The 21,134-nt window shown below is 58.9% G+C and overlaps 1 protein-coding gene across 1 annotated transcript in view; it reads right to left on the bottom strand.

Moving 5' to 3' along the window:
* The window catches only part of SMARCA4 (SWI/SNF related BAF chromatin remodeling complex subunit ATPase 4), a 95,251-nt gene that overhangs the window by 37,944 nt on the left and 36,173 nt on the right, over positions 1–21,134 (bottom strand). The window contains 6 exon segments of the mRNA XM_058290303.2: positions 7,078–7,151; positions 7,153–7,182; positions 7,184–7,239; positions 10,734–10,848; positions 10,850–10,901; positions 12,044–12,165. Coding sequence (XP_058146286.1) covers positions 7,078–7,151; positions 7,153–7,182; positions 7,184–7,239; positions 10,734–10,848; positions 10,850–10,901; positions 12,044–12,165 — 449 coding nt within the window.

Genomic DNA, 21,134 nt, shown 5'->3' with positions numbered 1-21,134 from the left:
TCGGGACACACGCTTTCGTGGGGGAGCGGGGGCTCGCGCAGGACGGCTGGACAGGGCGGCAGTATGGCGGCTGAGCGCCTGCTTCCCAGGGACAAGGTCCCGGGTTCAATTCCTGGCACCTCCTTAAAAAACGTCTACCGCGCGTGGCTTGTAGAAACGGCTCGAGGCCCAAGTGGCGGAGACTGCTGGTGGCTCACCCACCCCCACCCTCCAGGCAGCTCCACGGCAGGTGGGACTGCGCCCGCCTAAAGCCAACACCCGCCAGGCTCCCTGCAGCCAGGGCCGGCCAGGCGGGCACCGCTGCAGCCAACAAGATGGCAGCTCAAGCTGCTGGGGAGAAAGGGAAGCGCAGCTCTTTTAAGAGTAGGTGGGATGGGGAGTGGATGTGGCTCACTTGATAGAGCCTCCGTCTACCACATGGAGGGTCCAAGGTTCAACCCCGGGCCTCCTGACCATGTGATGAGTTGGCCCACCCGCAGTGCTGATGCGTGCAAGGAGTGCCCTGCCACACAGGGGTGTCCCCCACGTAGGGGAGCCCCACGCGCAAGGAGTGCCCCCGTAAGGAGAGCTGCCCAGTGCGAAAGAAAGTGCAGCCTGCCCAGGAATGGCGCTGCACACACACGGAGAGCTGACACAACGAGATGACGCAACAAAGAGAAACACAGATTCCCATGCTGCTGACAAGAATGCAAGCGGACACAGAAGAACACACAGCAGGCGGATACAGAGAACAGACAAGGGGTAGGGGGGAAGAGGAGAGAAAAAATAAAACATAAATCTTAAAAAAAAAAGAGTAGGTGGGATGGGGAGCAGATGTAGTTCAGTTGAACACCTGCTTCCTGTTCAATCCCCAGTAGACTCCCCCACACACAAAAAGAGCTGGTGGGGGACAGCAGAATCAGCTGCCATTTACACCTGCTGCCTTTGCCCTGCCCGTCATCCTGGGAACCCAGTGGGGTGCTGGGGGCAGTGCAGCCATGTTGCAACCACGAGACAAAAAGCCCGAAGGCAACCACACACTCAGGATGACGGAGGAGGGAATGGCAGGAGCCTGGGTCCCTGATGGCGCCATGGGGGCTGCCAGGCCTGCCCCAGACGGCCAGGGTCTGGGCTGCTTACGTGCGATCAGTGAGACCTCCCTGGCTCGGTCACCACCCCAGCCAAGCGCACCCCTAGAGATAAGGACTCGGAAACCCCCTGCAAGGGAGCGAGGGAGCGGGGGCCGATGGCCAAGGGCCGAAGCCAAGGGCGGGCGCCACCTGCACAGGGAGATGCCGCCCGAGCTGGAGGGGGAAGAGCCCGGCGACAGCCACGAGGGGACGGGGGCACAGGGGCCCGAGAGGCAGGCCACGCGGGCTCACGGCGAGAGCCACGAGGGGCCAGGGCACAGGGGCCCGAGAGGCAGGCCACGCGGGCTCACGGCGAGAGCCACGAGGGGCCGGGGGCACAGGGGCCCGAGAGGGCAGGCCACGTGGGCTCACGGCGAGAGCCACGAGGGGGCCGGGGCACAGGGGCCCGAGAGGCAGGCCACGCGGGCTCACGGCGAGAGCCACGAGGGGGGCCGGGGGGACAGGGGCCCGAGAGGCAGGCCACGCGGGCTCACGGCGAGAGCCACGAGGGGGCCGGGGGCACAGGGGCCCGAGAGGCAGGCCACGCGGGCTCCCGGCGAGAGCCACGAGGGGGCCGGGGCACAGGGGCCCGAGAGGCAGGCCACGCGGGCTCACGGCGAGAGCCACGAGGGGGCCGGGGGCACAGGGGCCCGAGAGGCAGGCCACGCGGGCTCACGGCGAGAGCCACGAGGGGGCCGGGGGCACAGGGGCCCGAGAGGCAGGCCACGCGGGCTCACGGCGAGAGCCACGAGGGGGCCGGGGGCACAGGGGCCCGAGAGGCAGGCCACGCGGGCTCACGGCGAGAGCCACGAGGGGCCGGGGCACAGGGGCCCGAGAGGCAGGCCACGCGGGCTCACGGCGAGAGCCACGAGGGGGCCGGGGGGACAGGGGCCCGAGAGGCAGGCCACGCAGGCTCACGGCAGGGGCTGCAAGTCCCGCAGGCAGGACGGGCCTGCTGGATGCCTGCGGCCCGAGACCAAGTGGAACAGCTTGATAGAACTGATGAATTCCAGAAAGAAATACTGGATTACGCTTGTCATCTGATCAGTACCTGGGCAGGACTGAGTTATGATTAGGGCGTTGAGCGCCCCCCCTTGGTGGGTGGGGACTCCCAGGTAAAAGGCATGGCAAGGGACAGAGTTAGGGTTTCTGATGGTGGAGTTCTGATGTTGGAGTTTGATGCTGAAGCCTTAAGCTGGAGCTCTGGGAAGGAAGCTCACAGAGGAAAGAGAAGCCAGCCCAGGAAGAGAGGAACCCTGGGCCCAGAGAGAAGCAAGACCCTGGAAGGGAGGAGCCCAGGAAGCCTGAGCCCTCGCAGACATCGGCAGCCATCTTGCCCCAAATAGACTTGGGGAGGGAAGTGACTGATGCTTTATGGCCTGGTATCTGTAAGCTCCTACCCCAACTAAACACCCTTTATAAAAACCAACCATTTCTGGCATTTTGCATCAGCACCCCTTTGACTAATACGCCAAGGTACGGCACAACCTTGAGGGAAGGGAAAAAAGGAGCTGACCTCAGTCACCACAGAAAATGCAGCTTTGACCGGCCACTGAGATGTGAGATGAAGGACGCAAGGGCGGGCATGGAAGCGCCGGGCTCTGACTGGTCAAGGTGTTTCTCTCAGGGTGGGGATCAACAGCTCTGAGACCGCTGTGTGTGGACACAGATCGGACAGATACGGCCGACGGGGGGAGCCAGGCTGCGCACTGCTGGAGAGGGAGGCCACCCACCGGGAAGGGAGCGGTGCGGGGGTGGCGCCTGCAGCCACACGGCCTGGAGCCGGCGGTGTTGCCTCACGGACACAGGCGACCCGGCTGGAGAATAATTTCAGAACGTGTGCGTGTGTGGGTCAGCATTTCCCAGCAGTTTGCTGAGTGAATCTGGAAACCGGAAGCCAGCAGCGGCGAGCACCCAGTGCCCCCATCTTGGTTTCCAGTGGAGAGAGCCCAGGGCCCCTTGGCGAGAGGTGGATTCTAGGGCTGGTGCGGGGAACGTACAAGGTGAGTGGGGAACATCGTGTCCGGCCAGAAAGCAAGGACGTGCTCAGCATCCTCCACAAGGAGGGGGGGATGGCAAGGGGGCAGAGCAGCCGAAAGAAAGCTCTCCCCGGGCCAGAGCCGGAGCGGTGTGAGCCACGAAATGTTCATTTAAAGCCAGCAGTGGGAAGCAAATGTGGCTCAATGGATAGGGTGTCCGCCTACCACATGAGAGGTCCAGGGTTCAAACCCCAGGCCTCCTGACCCGTGTGGAGCTGGCCCATGCGCAGTGCTGATGCGCACAAGGAGTGCTGTGCCATGCAGGGGTGTCCCCGCGTAGGGGAGCCCCACGTGCAAGGAGTGCGCCCCGTAAGGAGAGCCGCCCTGTGCAAAAAAAAGCACAGCCTGCCCAGGAGTGGCGCCGCACACATGGAGAGTTGACGCAGCAAGATGACGTGACAAAAAAGAAATGCAGTTTCCCGGTGCCGCTGAGGGTGCAAGCGGACACAGAAGAACACACAGCGAATGGACACAGAGAGGAGAAAATGGGGGTGGGGGGGAGGGAAGGGAAGCGAAATAAATAAAAATATCTTCAAACAAAAATACATAAATAAAGCCAGCAGCGGCATATACAATCCCAAGCATAAAGGCCACGGCCTGAGCCCACACCGACAGACTGGACGGGTCAGCAGGCGGAGGGGGAGGAGACCCTTTTGTCGGCCGTGTCACTTCTGGAGATGCTCCCAGCTCAAGGAGGCTTGTGCGGGGGCCGAGCTAAGGTGGCTTTTCTTCCAGAGGGGACAGCGGGGAGAGGGGGGAGAGCAAGGCTCCGTAACAGCAGGGACACCTGGCTAGCGCCCCTCGGCTGGGTGGGCAGCGTCAACGGGGCCAGCGCAAGCCACGCTGACGGGACGGGGCCCTGGCGTGAGGAGGTCACGGCTCTGTGGACTTCCTGCCCACGGCCCCTACCTCCGGCTCATCTGGAGGAAGACACCAGACGGACTGAGGCCGCGGCCCAGCACGCGGCAGGGGTCGGCGCTGCCTCTGGGAGTGGACAGCGGCAAGGGGCGCGGCACTGAGGGCGTGACCGGGGCCGGTGAGTCGTGCGCTTGAAAACGGTTGCAGCGGGAGGCTTCAGCTGTGTGCCGTGTGTTACTACAACAAACTTTTTAAAAACAGGGCTGTGTGGCACAGAGTTGGACCTCGCTGTAGGCCGTGGGCCTGAGGTGATAGAATTCTAACACTGGGTTCATCGAGGGCAACAAACGCGCCTCGCTAATGCAGAATAGCAATAGGGAAAACTGGGGGGGCAGAGGGGGGCTGCAGTCACTAGGGAAGACTATACTTTCTGCTGACTTCTTCTGTAAACCTCAATTGCTCTAAAAAATCAAGTCTGCCCTACCTGAGGGGGTAAATAAAAATACGAGCCGCCCAATGAATGGCCCGAGACCAGCGAAGGCTGCAGACACTCAACAGCCTGACACCCCGAGGGGCCTGGAGGGACCCAAAACAGAAGATGCGGAAGGGCTGGCGCGGGCCCGGGCGACCGTGGTGTCCAGCGCGGTCAGCTGCCGACGCCGGTCCCTTGGTGGTGACCAGCAGTGCCCGGGTCGTGGAAGCTGTTAAAACCAAGGGAAACCAGGACGGGCTGGGTGGGGGCTCCGTGCCTCTTTAGAGCGTTCCTGCCCAAAACTCTTCCACGAGAAGAACCACCGCCGAGTGACAGTAACGTGTGGAAAGGGCCCAGAAACAACCTGAGGGGCTTCCCCAGGCCGAATCTCGGGCGATGTGTGAAACAGAATAAGCCCGTGGGAAGTGGATTTGGCTCAATGGAGAGGGCGTCTGCCTACGATATGGAGGGTCCAGGGTTCAAACCCCAGGCCTCCTTGACCCGTGTGGAGCTGGTCCATGCGCAGTGCTGATGCACGCAAGGAGTGCCGTGCCACGCAGGGGTGTCCCCCGCGTAGGGGAGCCCCACGCGCAAGGAGTGCGCCCGGTAAGGAGAGCCGCCCCGTGCAAAAAAGTGCAGCCCGCCCAGGAGTGGTGCCGCACATGTGGAGAGCTGACGCAGCAAGATGACGCAACAAAAAGAGACTCAGATTCCTGTGCCGCTGACAAGAATGCAAGCAGACACAGAAGAACACACAGCGAATGGACACAGAGAGCAGACAACTCTCGGGGTGGGTGGGGAATAAATAAAATAATAAATCTTAAAAAAAAATAAGCCCGGGGGGCACCCAGGGGCCCGTTCCCATGAAAACAAATGAACAAGTAAATCAACGGGATAGAGGGGCAGCTCCTCCTTTTGGAAGACTTCCCATGAGCGCGTGCAGAGAATGCTGGAAGAGAAACGCGCTGGGGGGCAGTCCCCACAGCAACCATCTCCTCTGGCAGGACTGTTTACGGTTTCTAAGTCCTGCCCATTGCAAGGGGGCACTCCGAGGTTGACGGTGGGGACACCGGCTGGCACAGGCATCCAGGCGACCCGCGGCCCACCTGCCCGGTGACGGAGCCTCCCGGCATCCCCCGCGCTGTGCCCAGAGGACACAGCCTCTCTCTCGGGGGGCCGCCCTGGCCCGACCCCCGTCAGCCGAGTCTCCTAACGGACACGCCAAGCAAACCTGAATGGAGGACACGGGACCGGAAGTCGGCTGGCGGTCCCGAGGGCCGAGACGTGACAGTCAGGGGCGGACGGGGGCCGTCAGAGATGGGGAGAGGCCGGGAGCCCCACCGGCCAGGGGCACACAGGGCCCCGGCGCACCCGGACGAGCAAAAGGCCGGCTGTGGGAAGCCTGCCAGCACTGGGTGGCGTCAGCGGCAACGGCACAGTTTCCACCGCGCTCCTGGCGTTACGTAAGGTTCAGGGAAAAGAGTCCAGGGTGCACGGGAACGTTTATGCTTGCTTTTTTTTTTTTACAATATTTTGAAATCCATCCAAATTCATCGCCAAAGGAGAAAGTTAAGAAATTAGAAAAAGGCTGCACAGCAGCACCCTGGAGAGAGGCGCTTCAGTGGAGATGGGCGTCCCACACCTCGGTGCCAAGAGGAGCCGAAGGAAGTCTGAGAGGTGCAGAGCGAAAGGAGGGAAAGGTAACGACTGGGGGTGTGGCCAGGCTGGCGAAGGAAAGGCGAGGGAAGGTGGTCAAGGGGAGCCCCGGGGGAGGCAGAGACCAGAGGGACTGGGGCACTTAGAAGAAAATGGGCTTCAGCAGCTAGAGGGGCTGGGACAAAGAGCACAGGCAGGCGCAGCAGCAGCTTGTGTGTGAGCATGAGGCCATGAGGGAGGAGACGAGGCCGCCTGCCAGACAATGAAAGGAGCTATCTCCTCGGTGAAGACTGCCCCGGCCAAGCCTTCCTACTTTACACTGTCAACAAGGCAAGGCAGAAGAAAGAACTTTCTCCAAGAAAACTCAGAGTTCTGGAGTCCCTGAGCCCCCAAACTGTGGGTGCCTGGATGTTTTAAAGGCAGGAGGACACTTTCCTGTGTGGCCAGGGCCCAGGAACTCAGCTTCCCAGCCTCTCCCTCCACTGAAGCGGCCCCAGCCGAGCGGCTGGCAGAGGCGAGGGGCCTGTGCTCCAGGAAGAGGACAGCCAGGGTCCACGCACGAGCCCAGGGATGGGTTTGGGGCTGGACGTGGGAGCCGAGCTGGGCCATGAGAGCCAGCCCTGGGATTTCTCTGTACCAGCGCCGGGGCTGGTGAGTCCTTGGTGTGTGCGTGGGCCTGAGCTGGGAGGAGCGAGGCCTGCTGGGAGGACGGGCCGGCAGAGCCGAGCCAGTGAGGGAGCGCGTCCTGGGGCCCCCGCGTGGACCAGACGCACGCACGCCGCCTGCTGCGCTGTGCGGCCCGGGCTGGGTGAGGGGTCCCGGCTCCCGCCACTCCCAGGGTGTGGCACCCGCGGGCTGCGGGGCTTGAGGACGCCAGGGGCCTTCCGCAGGGGTCGGGGATGGACCGCGCCACCCCCAGCTGCCCCCGGCACCGAGCACTCACGAGAGCGGCACGATGATGAGGAAGGGCCCGTTGATGCGCTTGTGCTCCATGAGGTAGGTGATGAGCGCGATGGTCCTGGATCGTCTTGCCCAGGCCCATCTCGTCGGGCCAGGATGCCGTTCAGGTTGTTGTTGTACAGCGACACCAGCCACTCCCAGGGCCCTTGATCTGCCGGCACAGGGGACGGGGGCGGCCGAGCCGGGCTGAGCCCGAGAGCCACGGGGGCGCCAGACGCCCCCGGGGGACACACACCCACCCGGGCTGGAGCTGAGAGCCACAGGGGCGCCAGCCGCCCCTGGAGACACACGCCTGCCCAGGCTGAGCCGAGAGCTGCCCCCGGGGACGCACACCCCGCCCAGGCTGAGCCGACAGCTGCCCCCGGGACGCACACCCGCCCGGGCTGGAGGTGAGAGCTGCCCCCGGGGACGCACACCCCGCCCGGGGCTGGAGGTGAGAGCTGCCCCCGGGGACGCACACCCACCGGGGGCTGGAGGTGAGAGCTGCCCCCGGGATGCACACCCGCCCGGGCTGGAGGTGAGAGCTGCCCCCGGGGACGCACACCCGCCCAGGGCTGGAGGTGAGAGCTGCCCCCCGGGACCCACACCCGCCCCAGGCTGAGCCGACAGCTGCCCCCGGGACGCACACCCACCGGGGCTGGAGGTGAGAGCTGCCCCCGGGGACGCACACCCACCGGGGCTGGAGGTGAGAGCTGCCCCCCGGGACGCACACCCACCGGGGCTGGAGGTGAGAGCTGCCCCCGGGGACGCACACCCACCGGCGGGCTGGAGGTGAGAGCTGCCCCCGGGGACGCACACCCACCGGGGCTGGAGCTGAGAGCTGCCCCCGGGGACGCACACCCGCCCGGGCTGGAGGTGAGAGCTGCCCCCGGGGACGCACACCCGCCCAGGCTGAGCCGAGAGCTGCCCCCGGGACGCACACCCCACCGGGCTGGAGGTGAGAGCTGCCCCCGGGGGACGCACACCCACCGGGGCTGGGAGGTGAGAGCTGCCCCCGGGGACGCACACCCACCGGGGCTGGAGGTGAGAGCTGCCCCCGGGGACGCACACCCACCGGGGCTGGAGGTGAGAGCTGCCCCCGGGGACGCACAACCCGCCCTGGCTGGAGGTGAGAGCTGCCCCCGGGGACGCACACCCGCCCGGGCTGGAGGTGAGAGCCGCCCCCGGGCACGCACACCCCGCCCGGGCTGAGCCGACAGCTGCCCCCGGGGACGCACACCCGCCCGGGCTGGAGGTGAGAGCTGCCCCCGGGGACGCACACCCGCCCGGGCTGAGCCGACAGCTGCCCCCGGGGACGCACACCCGCCCGGGCTGGAGCTGAGAGCTGCCCCCCGGGGACGCACACCCGCCCGGGCTGGAGGTGAGAGCTGCCCCCGGGGACGCACACCCACCGGGGCTGGAGGTGAGAGCTGCCCCCGGGGACGCAACACCCACCGGGGCTGGAGGTGAGAGCTGCCCCCCGGGGACGCACACCCACCGGGGCTGGAGGTGAGAGCTGCCCCCGGGGACGCACACCCACCGGGGCTGGAGCTGAGAGCTGCCCCCCGGGGACGCACACCCGCCCGGGCTGGAGGTGAGAGCTGCCCCCGGGGACGCACACCCACCGGGGCTGGAGGTGAGAGCTGCCCCCGGGGACGCACACCCGCCCGGGCTGGAGGTGAGAGCTGCCCCGGGGACGCACACCCGCCCGGGCTGGAGGTGAGAGCTGCCCCCGGGGACGCACACCCGCCCGGGCTGGAGCTGAGAGCTGCCCCCGGGGACGCACCACCCGCCCGGGCTGGAGGTGAGAGCTGCCCCCGGGACGCACACCCACCGGGGCTGGAGGTGAGAGCTGCCCCCGGGGACGCACACCCGCCCGGGCTGGAGGTGAGAGCTGCCCCCGGGATGCACACCCGCCCGGGCTGGAGGTGAGAGCTGCCCCCGGGGACGCACACCCGCCCGGGCTGGAGGTGAGAGCTGCCCCGGGGACGCACACCGACCGGGGCTGGAGCTGAGAGCCATGTGGGGGCACTGGCCGCCCCCGGAGATGCACGCACGCCTGAAGGGCCACTGTCACTGGGCATCTGCTGCCTGGTCAAGCTGCTCCTTGGGGACCTGGCCTCACCCCAACTGCTCACCCCGACAGGCGTGCTGCGCCGATAACTGAGGCCCATGGAACGTCTCTTTTGGGGCCCCGTCACAGCGGGTTTCTAACCTAACAGCCTCCAGGGCAGCCCACCTGGAGAAACGTACCCACACAGGGTGACCCTTCAACTCAGGAGACGGTGGAGATGAATCCACCACACAATGGGCAACTGCCCCGAACGTGGGTTCAAAGATTAGGGGAGGCTTTGTGAGCTTCTGGGAAGGCAGGTAATAGAGAGACGTTTTGAAATTGAACACGACCTTGTAAGAAAGACTTGGGAGAAGCGGACGTGGCTCAATGGATAGAGTGTCTGCCTACCACATGGGGGGTCCAGAACTCAAACCCAGGGCCTCCTGACCCGTGTGGAGCTGGACCATGAGCAGTGCTGATGCGCACAAGGAGTACCACGCCAGCAGGGGTATCCCCACGTAGGGGAGCCCCACACGCAAAGAGTGCACCCTGTAAGAAGAGCTGCCCTCTGTGAAAAGAAAAAGCGCAGCCTGCCCAGGAGTGGAGCTGCACACACAGAGAGCTGATGCAGCAAGATGACACAACAAAAAGAAACAGATTCCTGGTGCCGCTGACAGGAATACAAGTGGACACAGAAGAACACACAGCGAATGGACACAGAGCAGACAATGGGGGTGGATGGGGAAGGGGAGAGAAGTAAATAAATACATAAAAATCTTAAAAAAAAAAAAAAAAAAAAGACTTGGAAGTTTCCATAACAGAGTGAGGAAGATGCAAAATATAAACTAAAAAAAAAAAAAAGACTAAGGAAGGAGGCTCTGTCCAGGTTCTGATTCTCGGGACAGCACTGGCCTCGGGAAATTTCCGCTGGTCACCAGCTTCTCCTCTCTGGAGCTTCATAATGGAATGGGAGGGTCTGGGGCTTCTCTTAAGGAAAGTCAGGGAACAGGAAGCGGCAGATGGGTTGCAACCCCACAGAGGATCAGGGGAGACGTGCTGGCTGGCTGGAGTTACACCAGGGCCCGCCAGGAGCTCGCTGACGAGCTGGGATGGGTCGGCCACAGGAAAGGGACTCCCGCGGAGAGCAGCCGTTCCCCGACCCCTCTCGGGCAGGCTCCGTCCAGGCACTGCGGGCCCGTCGCCGCTCAGCCCCTGTAGGGGCTGCGACTCCTACAAATGGGAGGGCAGGGCCCAGTCCCCACACCCGAGCGCCCGAGCACAGATTGCGCCCAGGCCTGGTTCAGGTCTCGCCTTGCATCTCTCTGCGCCTCGGTTTCCCTGGCCCTGCCTGGGCACCGCCCGCGCAGGGATGCTGGAGGGCTCTGGAGATAAGAGCGTGGAGCTGTCCCAATCTGCCCGCGCCCACCGGGCAGCCGGCAAGTACCGATGTGCGGCTCAGCCTCATCTCACCCTCGTGGCTGCCCTGGCGGCTCCTGCCTCTGCCTTACAGGCGAGGACACTGAGAGGGGAGAGAGGGTGCCCCAGGACAAGGAGGAGCGTGGGTTCCCAGCGTGCCCGCGGCCCGGGACCCGCTCAGCTGAGACGGCTCGGCCCTCTCACCTGGTACTGCTTGAGGACGCCGTTGACCATCAGGGCCGACTGCTTGTCCACTCGCTCGGTGACGGCGTGGGCCACGGCGTAATAGGACTGCAGGCCCCGGGGCCAGGGCCTGGGACACGCCGTACTCGTCGTCAACGTCCTGCTTAGCGTTCCTGGGAGCGGGACGGAGAACGCGCCTGAGGACACGCGGTCCAGCTTGGGATGACGTGCTCTGGGGAGTAGGTCTTTGCGTCCACTTCCTGTGGCCCGACTCGGAAATGGAGCCGGGAGGCCTGAGGACGAGTCAGGGCGCCACGGGCTCCTGCCCCAGATCCGCGTGCCCACCCGCCTTCACAGATCTGGAATGCAGGCCCTTGGCGCTTCATGGGCAGGCCCGTGTCGCCAGCCGGAAGCTTATCATAGGAGCCCAAATGGAAAATGTGCGCTGCCAAGCGCCACACACCAACAGGACCGCTTCGAGTGTGGTGGTTTGGGGGTCGAGCCGGGAATGCTTTGCCTTTTAAGGCACAACTTGACATGAGCTCCGTCTGCTAACGTGAGACAGGCGTGCTCGGGCCTGGGCCGGTCTGTCCTATGGCAGGCTTTCTGCTCTCGCAGTGTTTTACAAATCCTCCCCCGTGCGCTCTGTTTTCTTAGCTCTGTGGGCTTTTCCCCTGCGGGTTTCTTCTGATTGTTTCAGGGCCCTGAAATAACTGGTAGGACTTCTCGCCCTCACACCCCCTGCTTTTCTAACCTTCTCCATTCACTGCTTACCCTCCACGAGGATGAAATCAGCACGTTCACTCTAACTGTGCTCACGCTGGCAGGGCACCGGGGATCGCCCACACGCCTCCCGGGGCACGGCCCCGCTCTGAGAGCGCCACTAACGGTGCCCTGCTGGGAAGGAGCGCGAGGGGGCTCTCTGCACAGACAGGAGCGAGCCAAGGACGGACCGCGTGGGGGAAAAAGGAGAACATGCCCAGGGACGCGAGTGCAAACGCGAAGGAGACAGAGCCACGCTGTCCTTGAGGACGCCAAGGTGCCTCTGGAAGGAGACGCGCCATGCTGGTCACACGCTGCCCCAGGGAACGGGAGGGGACGGGGGAGCGGGGCCTCTTTTTTAAACACATGGTGGGCCACACGAATGATTTCCTGTGTCACCTTCCTAGATGAGCCGGGGAATTCAGAGCACACAACTTTTGTCTGTTCATGTTCCACAATGGCTATAGGGACAGGGTCTGAACCAGGGGGCTGGGGCCCTCACTGCCCCCGCCAGTGCCACCCGCCAGGAGGCCGGCTGACGAAGGGGTCTTACTCTATGATGTGCCGCGCATCCACCTCGGAGACGTCGTCGCTGTCTGGATCCGGGATCTTCTTCTTCTCCTCCATGGGCAGGGCAGGAGGCTGTGCTGGCTGCGGCTGCTCCTCCTCCTCCTCCTACCAGGAGAAAGACCCGGGTTACCTCAGCCCACGTTACCTCAGCCCACGTTACCTCAGCCCACGTTACCTCAGCCCACGTTACCTCAGCCCACGTTACCTCAGCCCAGGTTACCTCAGCCCAGGTTACCTCAGCCCACGTTACCTCAGCCCAGGTTACCTCAGCCCACGTTACCTCAGCCCACGTTACCTCAGCCCACGTTACCTCAGCCCAGGTTACCTCAGCCCACGTTACCTCAGCCCAGGTTACCTCAGCCCAGGTTACCTCAGCCCACGTTACCTCAGCCCACGTTACCTCAGCCCAGGTTACCTCAGCCCACGTTACCTCAGCCCACGTTACCTCAGCCCAGGTTACCTCAGCCCACGTTACCTCAGCCCACGTTACCACAGCCCCGGTTACCTCAGCCCACGTTACCACAGCCCACGTTACCTCAGCCCAGGTTACCTCAGCCCAGGTTACCTCAGCCCACGTTACCTCAGCCCAGGTTACCTCAGCCCACGTTACCTCAGCCCAGGTTACCTCAGCCCACGTTACCTCAGCCCAGGTTACCTCAGCCCACGTTACCTCAGCCCACGTTACCACAGCCCACGTTACCACAGCCCAGGTTACCTCAGCCCAGGTTACCTCAGCCCAGGTTACCTCAGCCCAGGTTACCTCAGCCCAGGTTACCTCAGCCCACGTTACCTCAGCCCAGGTTACCTCAGCCCACGTTACCACAGCCCACGTTACCACAGCCCAGGTTACCTCAGCCCACGTTACCACAGCCCACGTTACCTCAGCCCAGGTTACCTCAGCCCACGTTACCTCAGCCCAGGTTACCACAGCCCAGGTTACCTCAGCCCACGTTACCTCAGCCCAGGTTACCTCAGCCCACGTTACCTCAGCCCACGTTACCTCAGCCCAGGTTACCTCAGCCCACGTTACCTCAGCCCAGGTTACCTCAGCCCACGTTACCACAGCCCAGGTTACCTCAGCCCAGGTTACCTCAGCCCAGGTTACCTCAGCCCACGTTACCACAGCCCACGTTACCTCAGCCCAGGTTACCACAGCCCACGTTACCTCAGCCCACGTTACCTCAGCCCAGGTTACCTCAGCCCACGTTACCACAGCCCACGTTACCTCAGCCCACGTTACCTCAGCCCACGTTACCACAGCCCAGGTTACCTCAGCCCAGGTTACCTCAGCCCAGGTTACCTCAGCCCACGTTACCTCAGCCCACGTTACCTCAGCCCAGGTTACCTCAGCCCACGTTACCTCAGCCCAGGTTACCACAGCCCAGGTTACCTCAGCCCAGGTTACCTCAGCCCAGGTTACCTCAGCCCACGTTACCTCAGCCCAGGTTACCTCAGCCCAGGTTACCTCAGCCCACGTTACCTCAGCCCAGGTTACCTCAGCTCACGTTACCACAGCCCACGTTACCTCAGCCCACGTTACCTCAGCTCACGTTACCACAGCCCACGTTACCTCAGCCCACGTTACCTCGGCCCACGTTACCTCGGCCCATGTTGTTTCCCAGGTTACCTCAGCCCACGTTACCACAGCCCACGTTACCTCAGCCCACGTTACCTCAGCTCACGTTACCACAGCCCACGTTACCTCAGCCCACGTTACCTCAGCCCACGTTACCTCAGCCCACGTTACCTCAGCTCACGTTACCACAGCCCACGTTACCTCAGCCCACGTTACCTCAGCCCACGTTACCACAGCCCACGTTACCACAGCCCACGTTACCTCAGCCCACGTTACCTCAGCCCACGTTACCTCAGCCCACGTTACCTCGGCCCATGTTGTTTCAGCCCAGGTTACCTCAGCCCACGTTACCACAGCCCACGTTACCTCAGCCCACGTTACCTCAGCCCACGTTACCTCAGCCCAGGTTACCTCAGCCCACGTTACCTCAGCCCACGTTACCACAGCCCCGGTTACCTCAGCCCACGTTACCACAGCCCACGTTACCTCAGCCCAGGTTACCTCAGCCCAGGTTACCTCAGCCCACGTTACCTCAGCCCAGGTTACCTCAGCCCACGTTACCTCAGCCCAGGTTACCTCAGCCCACGTTACCTCAGCCCAGGTTACCTCAGCCCACGTTACCTCAGCCCACGTTACCACAGCCCACGTTACCACAGCCCAGGTTACCTCAGCCCAGGTTACCTCAGCCCAGGTTACCTCAGCCCAGGTTACCTCAGCCCAGGTTACCTCAGCCCACGTTACCTCAGCCCAGGTTACCTCAGCCCACGTTACCTCAGCCCACGTTACCACAGCCCACGTTACCACAGCCCAGGTTACCTCAGCCCACGTTACCACAGCCCACGTTACCTCAGCCCAGGTTACCTCAGCCCACGTTACCTCAGCCCAGGTTACCACAGCCCAGGTTACCTCAGCCCACGTTACCTCAGCCCAGGTTACCTCAGCCCACGTTACCTCAGCCCACGTTACCTCAGCCCAGGTTACCTCAGCCCACGTTACCTCAGCCCAGGTTACCTCAGCCCACGTTACCACAGCCCAGGTTACCTCAGCCCAGGTTACCTCAGCCCAGGTTACCTCAGCCCACGTTACCACAGCCCACGTTACCTCAGCCCAGGTTACCACAGCCCACGTTACCTCAGCCCACGTTACCTCAGCCCAGGTTACCTCAGCCCACGTTACCACAGCCCACGTTACCTCAGCCCACGTTACCTCAGCCCACGTTACCACAGCCCAGGTTACCTCAGCCCAGGTTACCTCAGCCCAGGTTACCTCAGCCCACGTTACCTCAGCCCACGTTACCTCAGCCCAGGTTACCTCAGCCCACGTTACCTCAGCCCAGGTTACCACAGCCCAGGTTACCTCAGCCCAGGTTACCTCAGCCCAGGTTACCTCAGCCCACGTTACCTCAGCCCAGGTTACCTCAGCCCAGGTTACCTCAGCCCACGTTACCTCAGCCCAGGTTACCTCAGCTCACGTTACCACAGCCCACGTTACCTCAGCCCACGTTACCTCAGCTCACGTTACCACAGCCCACGTTACCTCAGCCCACGTTACCTCGGCCCACGTTACCTCGGCCCATGTTGTTTCCCAGGTTACCTCAGCCCACGTTACCACAGCCCACGTTACCTCAGCCCACGTTACCTCAGCTCACGTTACCACAGCCCACGTTACCTCAGCCCACGTTACCTCAGCCCACGTTACCTCAGCCCACGTTACCTCAGCTCACGTTACCACAGCCCACGTTACCTCAGCCCACGTTACCTCAGCCCACGTTACCACAGCCCACGTTACCACAGCCCACGTTACCTCAGCCCACGTTACCTCAGCCCACGTTACCTCAGCCCACGTTACCTCAGCCCACGTTACCTCGGCCCATGTTGTTTCAGCCCAGGTTACCTCAGCCCACGTTACCACAGCCCACGTTACCTCAGCCCACGTTACCTCAGCTCACGTTACCACAGCCCACGTTACCTCAGCCCACGTTACCTCAGCCCACGTTACCTCAGCCCACGTTACCTCAGCCCAGGTTACCTCAGCTCACGTTACCACAGCCCAGGTTACCTCAGCCCAGGTTACCTCAGCCCACGTTACCTCAGCCCAGGTTACCTCAGCCCACGTTACCTCAGCCCAGGTTACCTCAGCCCACGTTACCACAGCCCACGTTACCTCAGCCCAGGTTACCACAGCCCACGTTACCACAGCCCACGTTACCTCAGCCCACGTTACCTCAGCCCAGGTTACCTCAGCCCACGTTACCTCAGCCCAGGTTACCTCAGCCCACGTTACCTCAGCCCACGTTACCTCAGCCCACGTTACCACAGCCCCGGTTACCTCAGCCCACGTTACCACAGCCCAGGTTACCACAGCCCAGGTTACCTCAGCCTGGGTTACCTCGGCCCATGTTACCTCAGCCCAGGTTACCACAGCCCAGGTTACCTCAGCCCACGTTACCCTGGCCCATGTTGTTTCAGCCCAGGTTACCTCAGCTCGGGTTACCTCAGCCCAGTTAATTCAGCCCGAGTTACCTCGGCCTGGGTTTCCACAGCCCAGGTTACTTGAGCCCATGCTACTTCAGCCCAGTTACCTCGGCCCAGGTTACTTCAGCCCACGCTACCTCAGCCTGGTTACCTTGGCCCAAGTCACTTTGGCCTGAGTTTACTCAGCCCGGGTTACCTTGGCCCGGTCCACAGAGACAGGGTCCCAGGGCTCCCTGGGGGAGGAGAGAACTTTGGAAGCATGCGCTGTTTTTACACCCTTACTCCCTTGGCCCATACTGAACATGACATGCCTCGTATGTGCACGTTCTTTTTACTGCTCAGTAAATTCGTTTTCCTGGCACAGATTCAAACACTTCTTTTTAAGGCCATCTTGGATTGGCTATTCTGTACCTTTGCTGCTATTTTTATTTTAAAGGAGACTCCTTTTGCCCATACCCCACTGCAGAGAAGACATTACACACTCGCGGGCCCAACCTACTCGAACAGTTTTTCTGTCGATTCTGCGTTTCTTATGCATCACCCAATTTTTATAGACAACCTTCAATATTTACTGCTCTTAATTTTTCTAGTTTTATTGCCATGACTACACTATCTGTGTCACATCAAATTGGTAAAATATAGGCACCCCGAATTACGAAGAGGCATTCCATCAATCTGCAAACTAATCACAAGTGTTGAGTGTCATCAAAGGGCTTTTCAGGATCTCCTGAGCAGATGCTACTAGGGTTTTGTGATAAAATATACACATGACTATCTTTCCCAAAGGTAAACCATCCTTCTACTCCTATATAAATTATACAAAGCCACAGCAAACTATTTACTTCATATATAACGGAACTGCTACAAAGATAAGAAAAAATGATCTGTAACTCATCTGTTACATAACGTCTGTCAAAATTCAGTGGTACACCCCTTAGAACAAGCAAAATGATTTTTAGAAAGCATTGGGGAAAACAAACAAGGGATAACATTTGAGGGAAAAATCCTAACTGGTACAGACTTAAGTCTATACAGGATAAGACTGTACGGACTTATCCTACCTCACGACACATGCCTGGGTTAAAACAGGGGTGACGCTGCAGAGGGGGTGGGACTTCCAGCTGTGTCTGAATGAGGAGGACAGCAAATTCTCTCCCCCAAAAAGCAACTTTAAAGCTGGACGAAACGGGCAGAAGCCACCATTTCAGGGATCTGGAAAGCGACCAAAAGTATGTGACAATGAATGCTATAACTTTTTTTTTTTTTTTTTTTTTACGAAAAGCAGGACTTTAATGACATATACTAAAATGTCAATTGTATTAATTTTTAAGTCTGAATGCAAAAAATCATTAAGGTGCATTGGATCTGTGAGTTTTAAACAAACTTTCTGTTTCAATGACAGATTCGTTTTACTTTTGTCCCCCTGAGCACATGAGCACCAAAACTGTCAAAGCACATTTACTACTTGGCCAAACCGTAGGGAATATAAAAACTGGGGCGTATAAATATTGGGGTGTGTGCGTATGTGTAAGTCTTGAAAAACTGCTCCGCTGTGGGCAAAAGAGAGTGGGAGCTAGCAGCACCCTTACTTGGGGCTGCTTCCAACGCCCTCCCACCTGATGTCCACCAGCAGGAAGGTTCTGGAGGGTGGGCAGGCCACGCGGCCGGGCAGCCGTGGCTGCTGGGGGCTCCCTCGTCCTCCGTCGGTGGGGGATGCTCACATCACCGTGCTACTGGCTGCGGCTGCACACACACGCAGAAGCAACGAGAAAGGGCACAGCAGAAAGCACCGGCCAGGGCGGATGTGAAGAGGGCGCGCCTCCACGCACACAGGGGCCCGCCAGCAGGAGCTGGAAGCCTTCCTGGCCCGGTGTGTTTCAGCACAGTCCCTGTTCAATCGTGGAATGACCACTAGCTTACAAAGCCACGTGGCCCACTCCTGGAAAGCCAGAGCTAAAATAAGAACAAGGTAAAACAAACGCAAGGCCGGACGGACATGCCTGAAGCAGCACACACGCTCTGGAACAGATTTCACAGATTTCCACCGGGGGAAAGAACTGAACAGACAAACCACCACCCAACAACCCAACCCGGGGGTGGAAATCAGAACCCAGAGTGGCTGCCGCAGGCTGCAAGAAACCTAAGTGTGTGATCCACGCTCAGGGGAAGGGGCAGTCAGTCGAACCTGTCTGTTTCCAGACACTGGACCTGCCACCCTAAGGCTGAAAAGCAGCCATGATTTTACATATGCTCAAAGGACTAACAAAACCCCGTGTGCACACAGTAGGATGCCACAGTGATTCAGCAAACACAGCGTATCAATAAGAAGAGAAATGATAAACGTGCCCAAGCTGAGGAAAAACATAAACAAACGTACCCACTCAAGGAGTTGAACACACACCAAGGAGAATAAACTCAAAAAGGCCGTTCACCGTCAAACAGAAAGTCAAAGACAAACAGAAAACCATGACAGCAGAAAGAGACAATCAAATCCTCTAGAACAGAGGGGCATCGATCCAGCTAGTTCAATGAATTCCCATTGAACAAGAGGCCAGAAGGCATTAGGACATATTCAAAGAAAAAATAAAAGCTGAACCAAGAATTCTATGTCCAGCTAAACTATCCGTCCAAAAAGGAAGGCTATATAAATGCATTCCCAGATAAACAGGGACGGAGCGAAATTATTCCTAGCAGCCATTCCTAACAAGAAGTACCAAGAGACGTCCTTTATGCTAAAAGTAAATGATACCTGACAGTAACTCATATCCACAGGAATAAAGAGCACCAGAAACGATAAACACATGGGCCAGTACAAATGACTGCTAACTACATCACCTTTATAAATTCTTACAAAAGTCAGGAGACTGTGTAAAGCATTCATTATAAGACTGTGTTGTTGGTGGGTTTGTGTCATATATAGCTGAAATACATGTGACAATTCAGCACGAAGGAAGGAAGAGCTGGTTCTACATTAGGGTGAAGTTTCCATATATTTTTTTTTTTTTCACGTGTCTGAGCCGAGTCCCAGGTGCACGACCCACAGCTCAGGGAAGCGCACCGCGCGTGAGAACTCGCTCGGTTTTTCTTCCTGCGGCCCGCGGCCTAAGCCTCACCCTTGGCCCCCGCGGGATCCGCGGCTGACAGAGCCTAACTCTTCGCGGCTGCACTGGGTGCCTCCGGAGAAGCCCCGGGCGGACCGCGGCCTCTAGGAAGTTTCCATATTTTACTGAAATTAAGTTAGTACTAATCTGAAGTAGACTGTGATAAATTAAGATGCATATTATAGGGAAACGGACTTTGGCCCAGTGGTTAGGGCGTCCGTCTACCACATGGGAGGTCCGCAGTTCAAACCCCGGGCCTCCTTGACCCGTGTGGAGCTGGCCATGCGCAGTGCTGATGCGCGCAAGGAGTGCTGTGCCACGCAAGGGTGTCCCCCGCGTGAGGGAGCCCCACGCGCAAGGAGTGCGCCCGTGAGGAAAGCCGCCCAGCGTGAAAAGAAAGAGCAGCCTGCCCAGGAATGGCGCCGCCCACACTTCCCGTGCCGCTGACGGCAACGGAAGCGGACAAAGAAACAAAAGCAGACAAAGAAACAAGACGCAGCAAATAGACACCAAGAACAGACAACCAGGGGAGGGGGGGGAAATTAAATAAATAAATAAATCTTTTAAAAAAAAAAAAAAAGATGCATATTATAATCCCCAGAGCAACTATGAAGAAGCAAAAAAGTATAGTTAAAAAAAAAAATTAAAATGGTATGCTAAAAATCCTGAAGAATCTACAACAAAAAAATTATCAAAACTAAAAAATGAGTTTAGCAGGTTCACAGGCTGCAAGAACATACTAAAATTAGTTATATTTCTATGTAATAAAAAAAAGTCCAAAAATCAAATTAAGGAAACAAGTCTGTTCACAATACCGTCAAAAAAATTAAAATATTTAAGGATAAACCTAAAGTGTGTACAAAAACTGAACAACAGAAATGCAAAGACATTGATAGACGAAATTAAAGATGATTTACATAAATGGAAAGACATTCCATGTTCACGGATTGGAATACTCAATATTGTTAAATGGCAATTCTCAAACTGGGCTCTAGAAACAACCTAATAGCAATCAAAACCCCACCAAGCGCACAGCAGGCTGGCTGACGGTAACAGGGCTGAGAGGCCGTGAAGACGATGTACTGAAGCGGGGTTTTTTGCACGTTTGCAGAATGCGAGAGGACTTGATTTGCTGCTCAAGGACACTAGTTCAGCTTCTGAACTTGCAGCAAGTGGCCCTTCTGAAAGTCAATGTCTCCTTGGGAAAAGTTTTCCTTGTGTGAGAAATGAACGTTTGCCCAGTCATGCTCTTGAATGATCATGAGAGAATTTCCAGTTCCACCGAGATAAGCGTCTTTTTTCCACACTGAGAAACATCCAGGGCCTGCCTGGTCCACTAAAATTACACGATGGAATTCAAGGCAGTGCCGCAGGCTCAGCAGTTTCCATTCCTTCTGGGCTCAGACCTGTCACTGGATTTTTGAGGGAATGAGGAGGCGGCTGGACTTGAAGATATTCTAAATGAGCCACCACAACGTGAAGCAAGGGGAGATCCACACTGGCTGGCTGGCTATGAACCTGGCTTACTGTAACACAGCTTTGCCATTCATGGAAATAGGGACTGCATTGGGGTTACAGGTGTTTTACTCACTATAATTTGATGTACATAACATTAAAAGTACTGGCACATGAGAATTTTTGCCTAAACAGTATCAATGATCATTTGACGTTATTTGGTTCCTTGAATTAGAGCCATGTGACAATTGAAAACACTGAAGGGAGGTCATTTAAAACTAACTGATGTTAAAACAGTGGCCTTCTGAGTCTTTAAAAAAACCACTGCTAATGACAATTAGAAAACAACCTGCTGGTTCCAATTAAACCATTTTCTAGGTACTCCATAAAGTTAATTTGGAATTTATCAATATTTGAGTGTTTAGCCTTCAGAATAGCATTTTTCAGAATAAATATTTGGAATTGCTT

This window comes from Dasypus novemcinctus, chromosome 30 (genome assembly GCF_030445035.2).
Source record: "Dasypus novemcinctus isolate mDasNov1 chromosome 30, mDasNov1.1.hap2, whole genome shotgun sequence".
NCBI lineage: Eukaryota > Metazoa > Chordata > Mammalia > Cingulata > Dasypodidae > Dasypus > Dasypus novemcinctus.
Note: the sequence above shows the minus strand (reverse complement) of the source record. Positions and strands in the feature narration are given on the sequence as shown.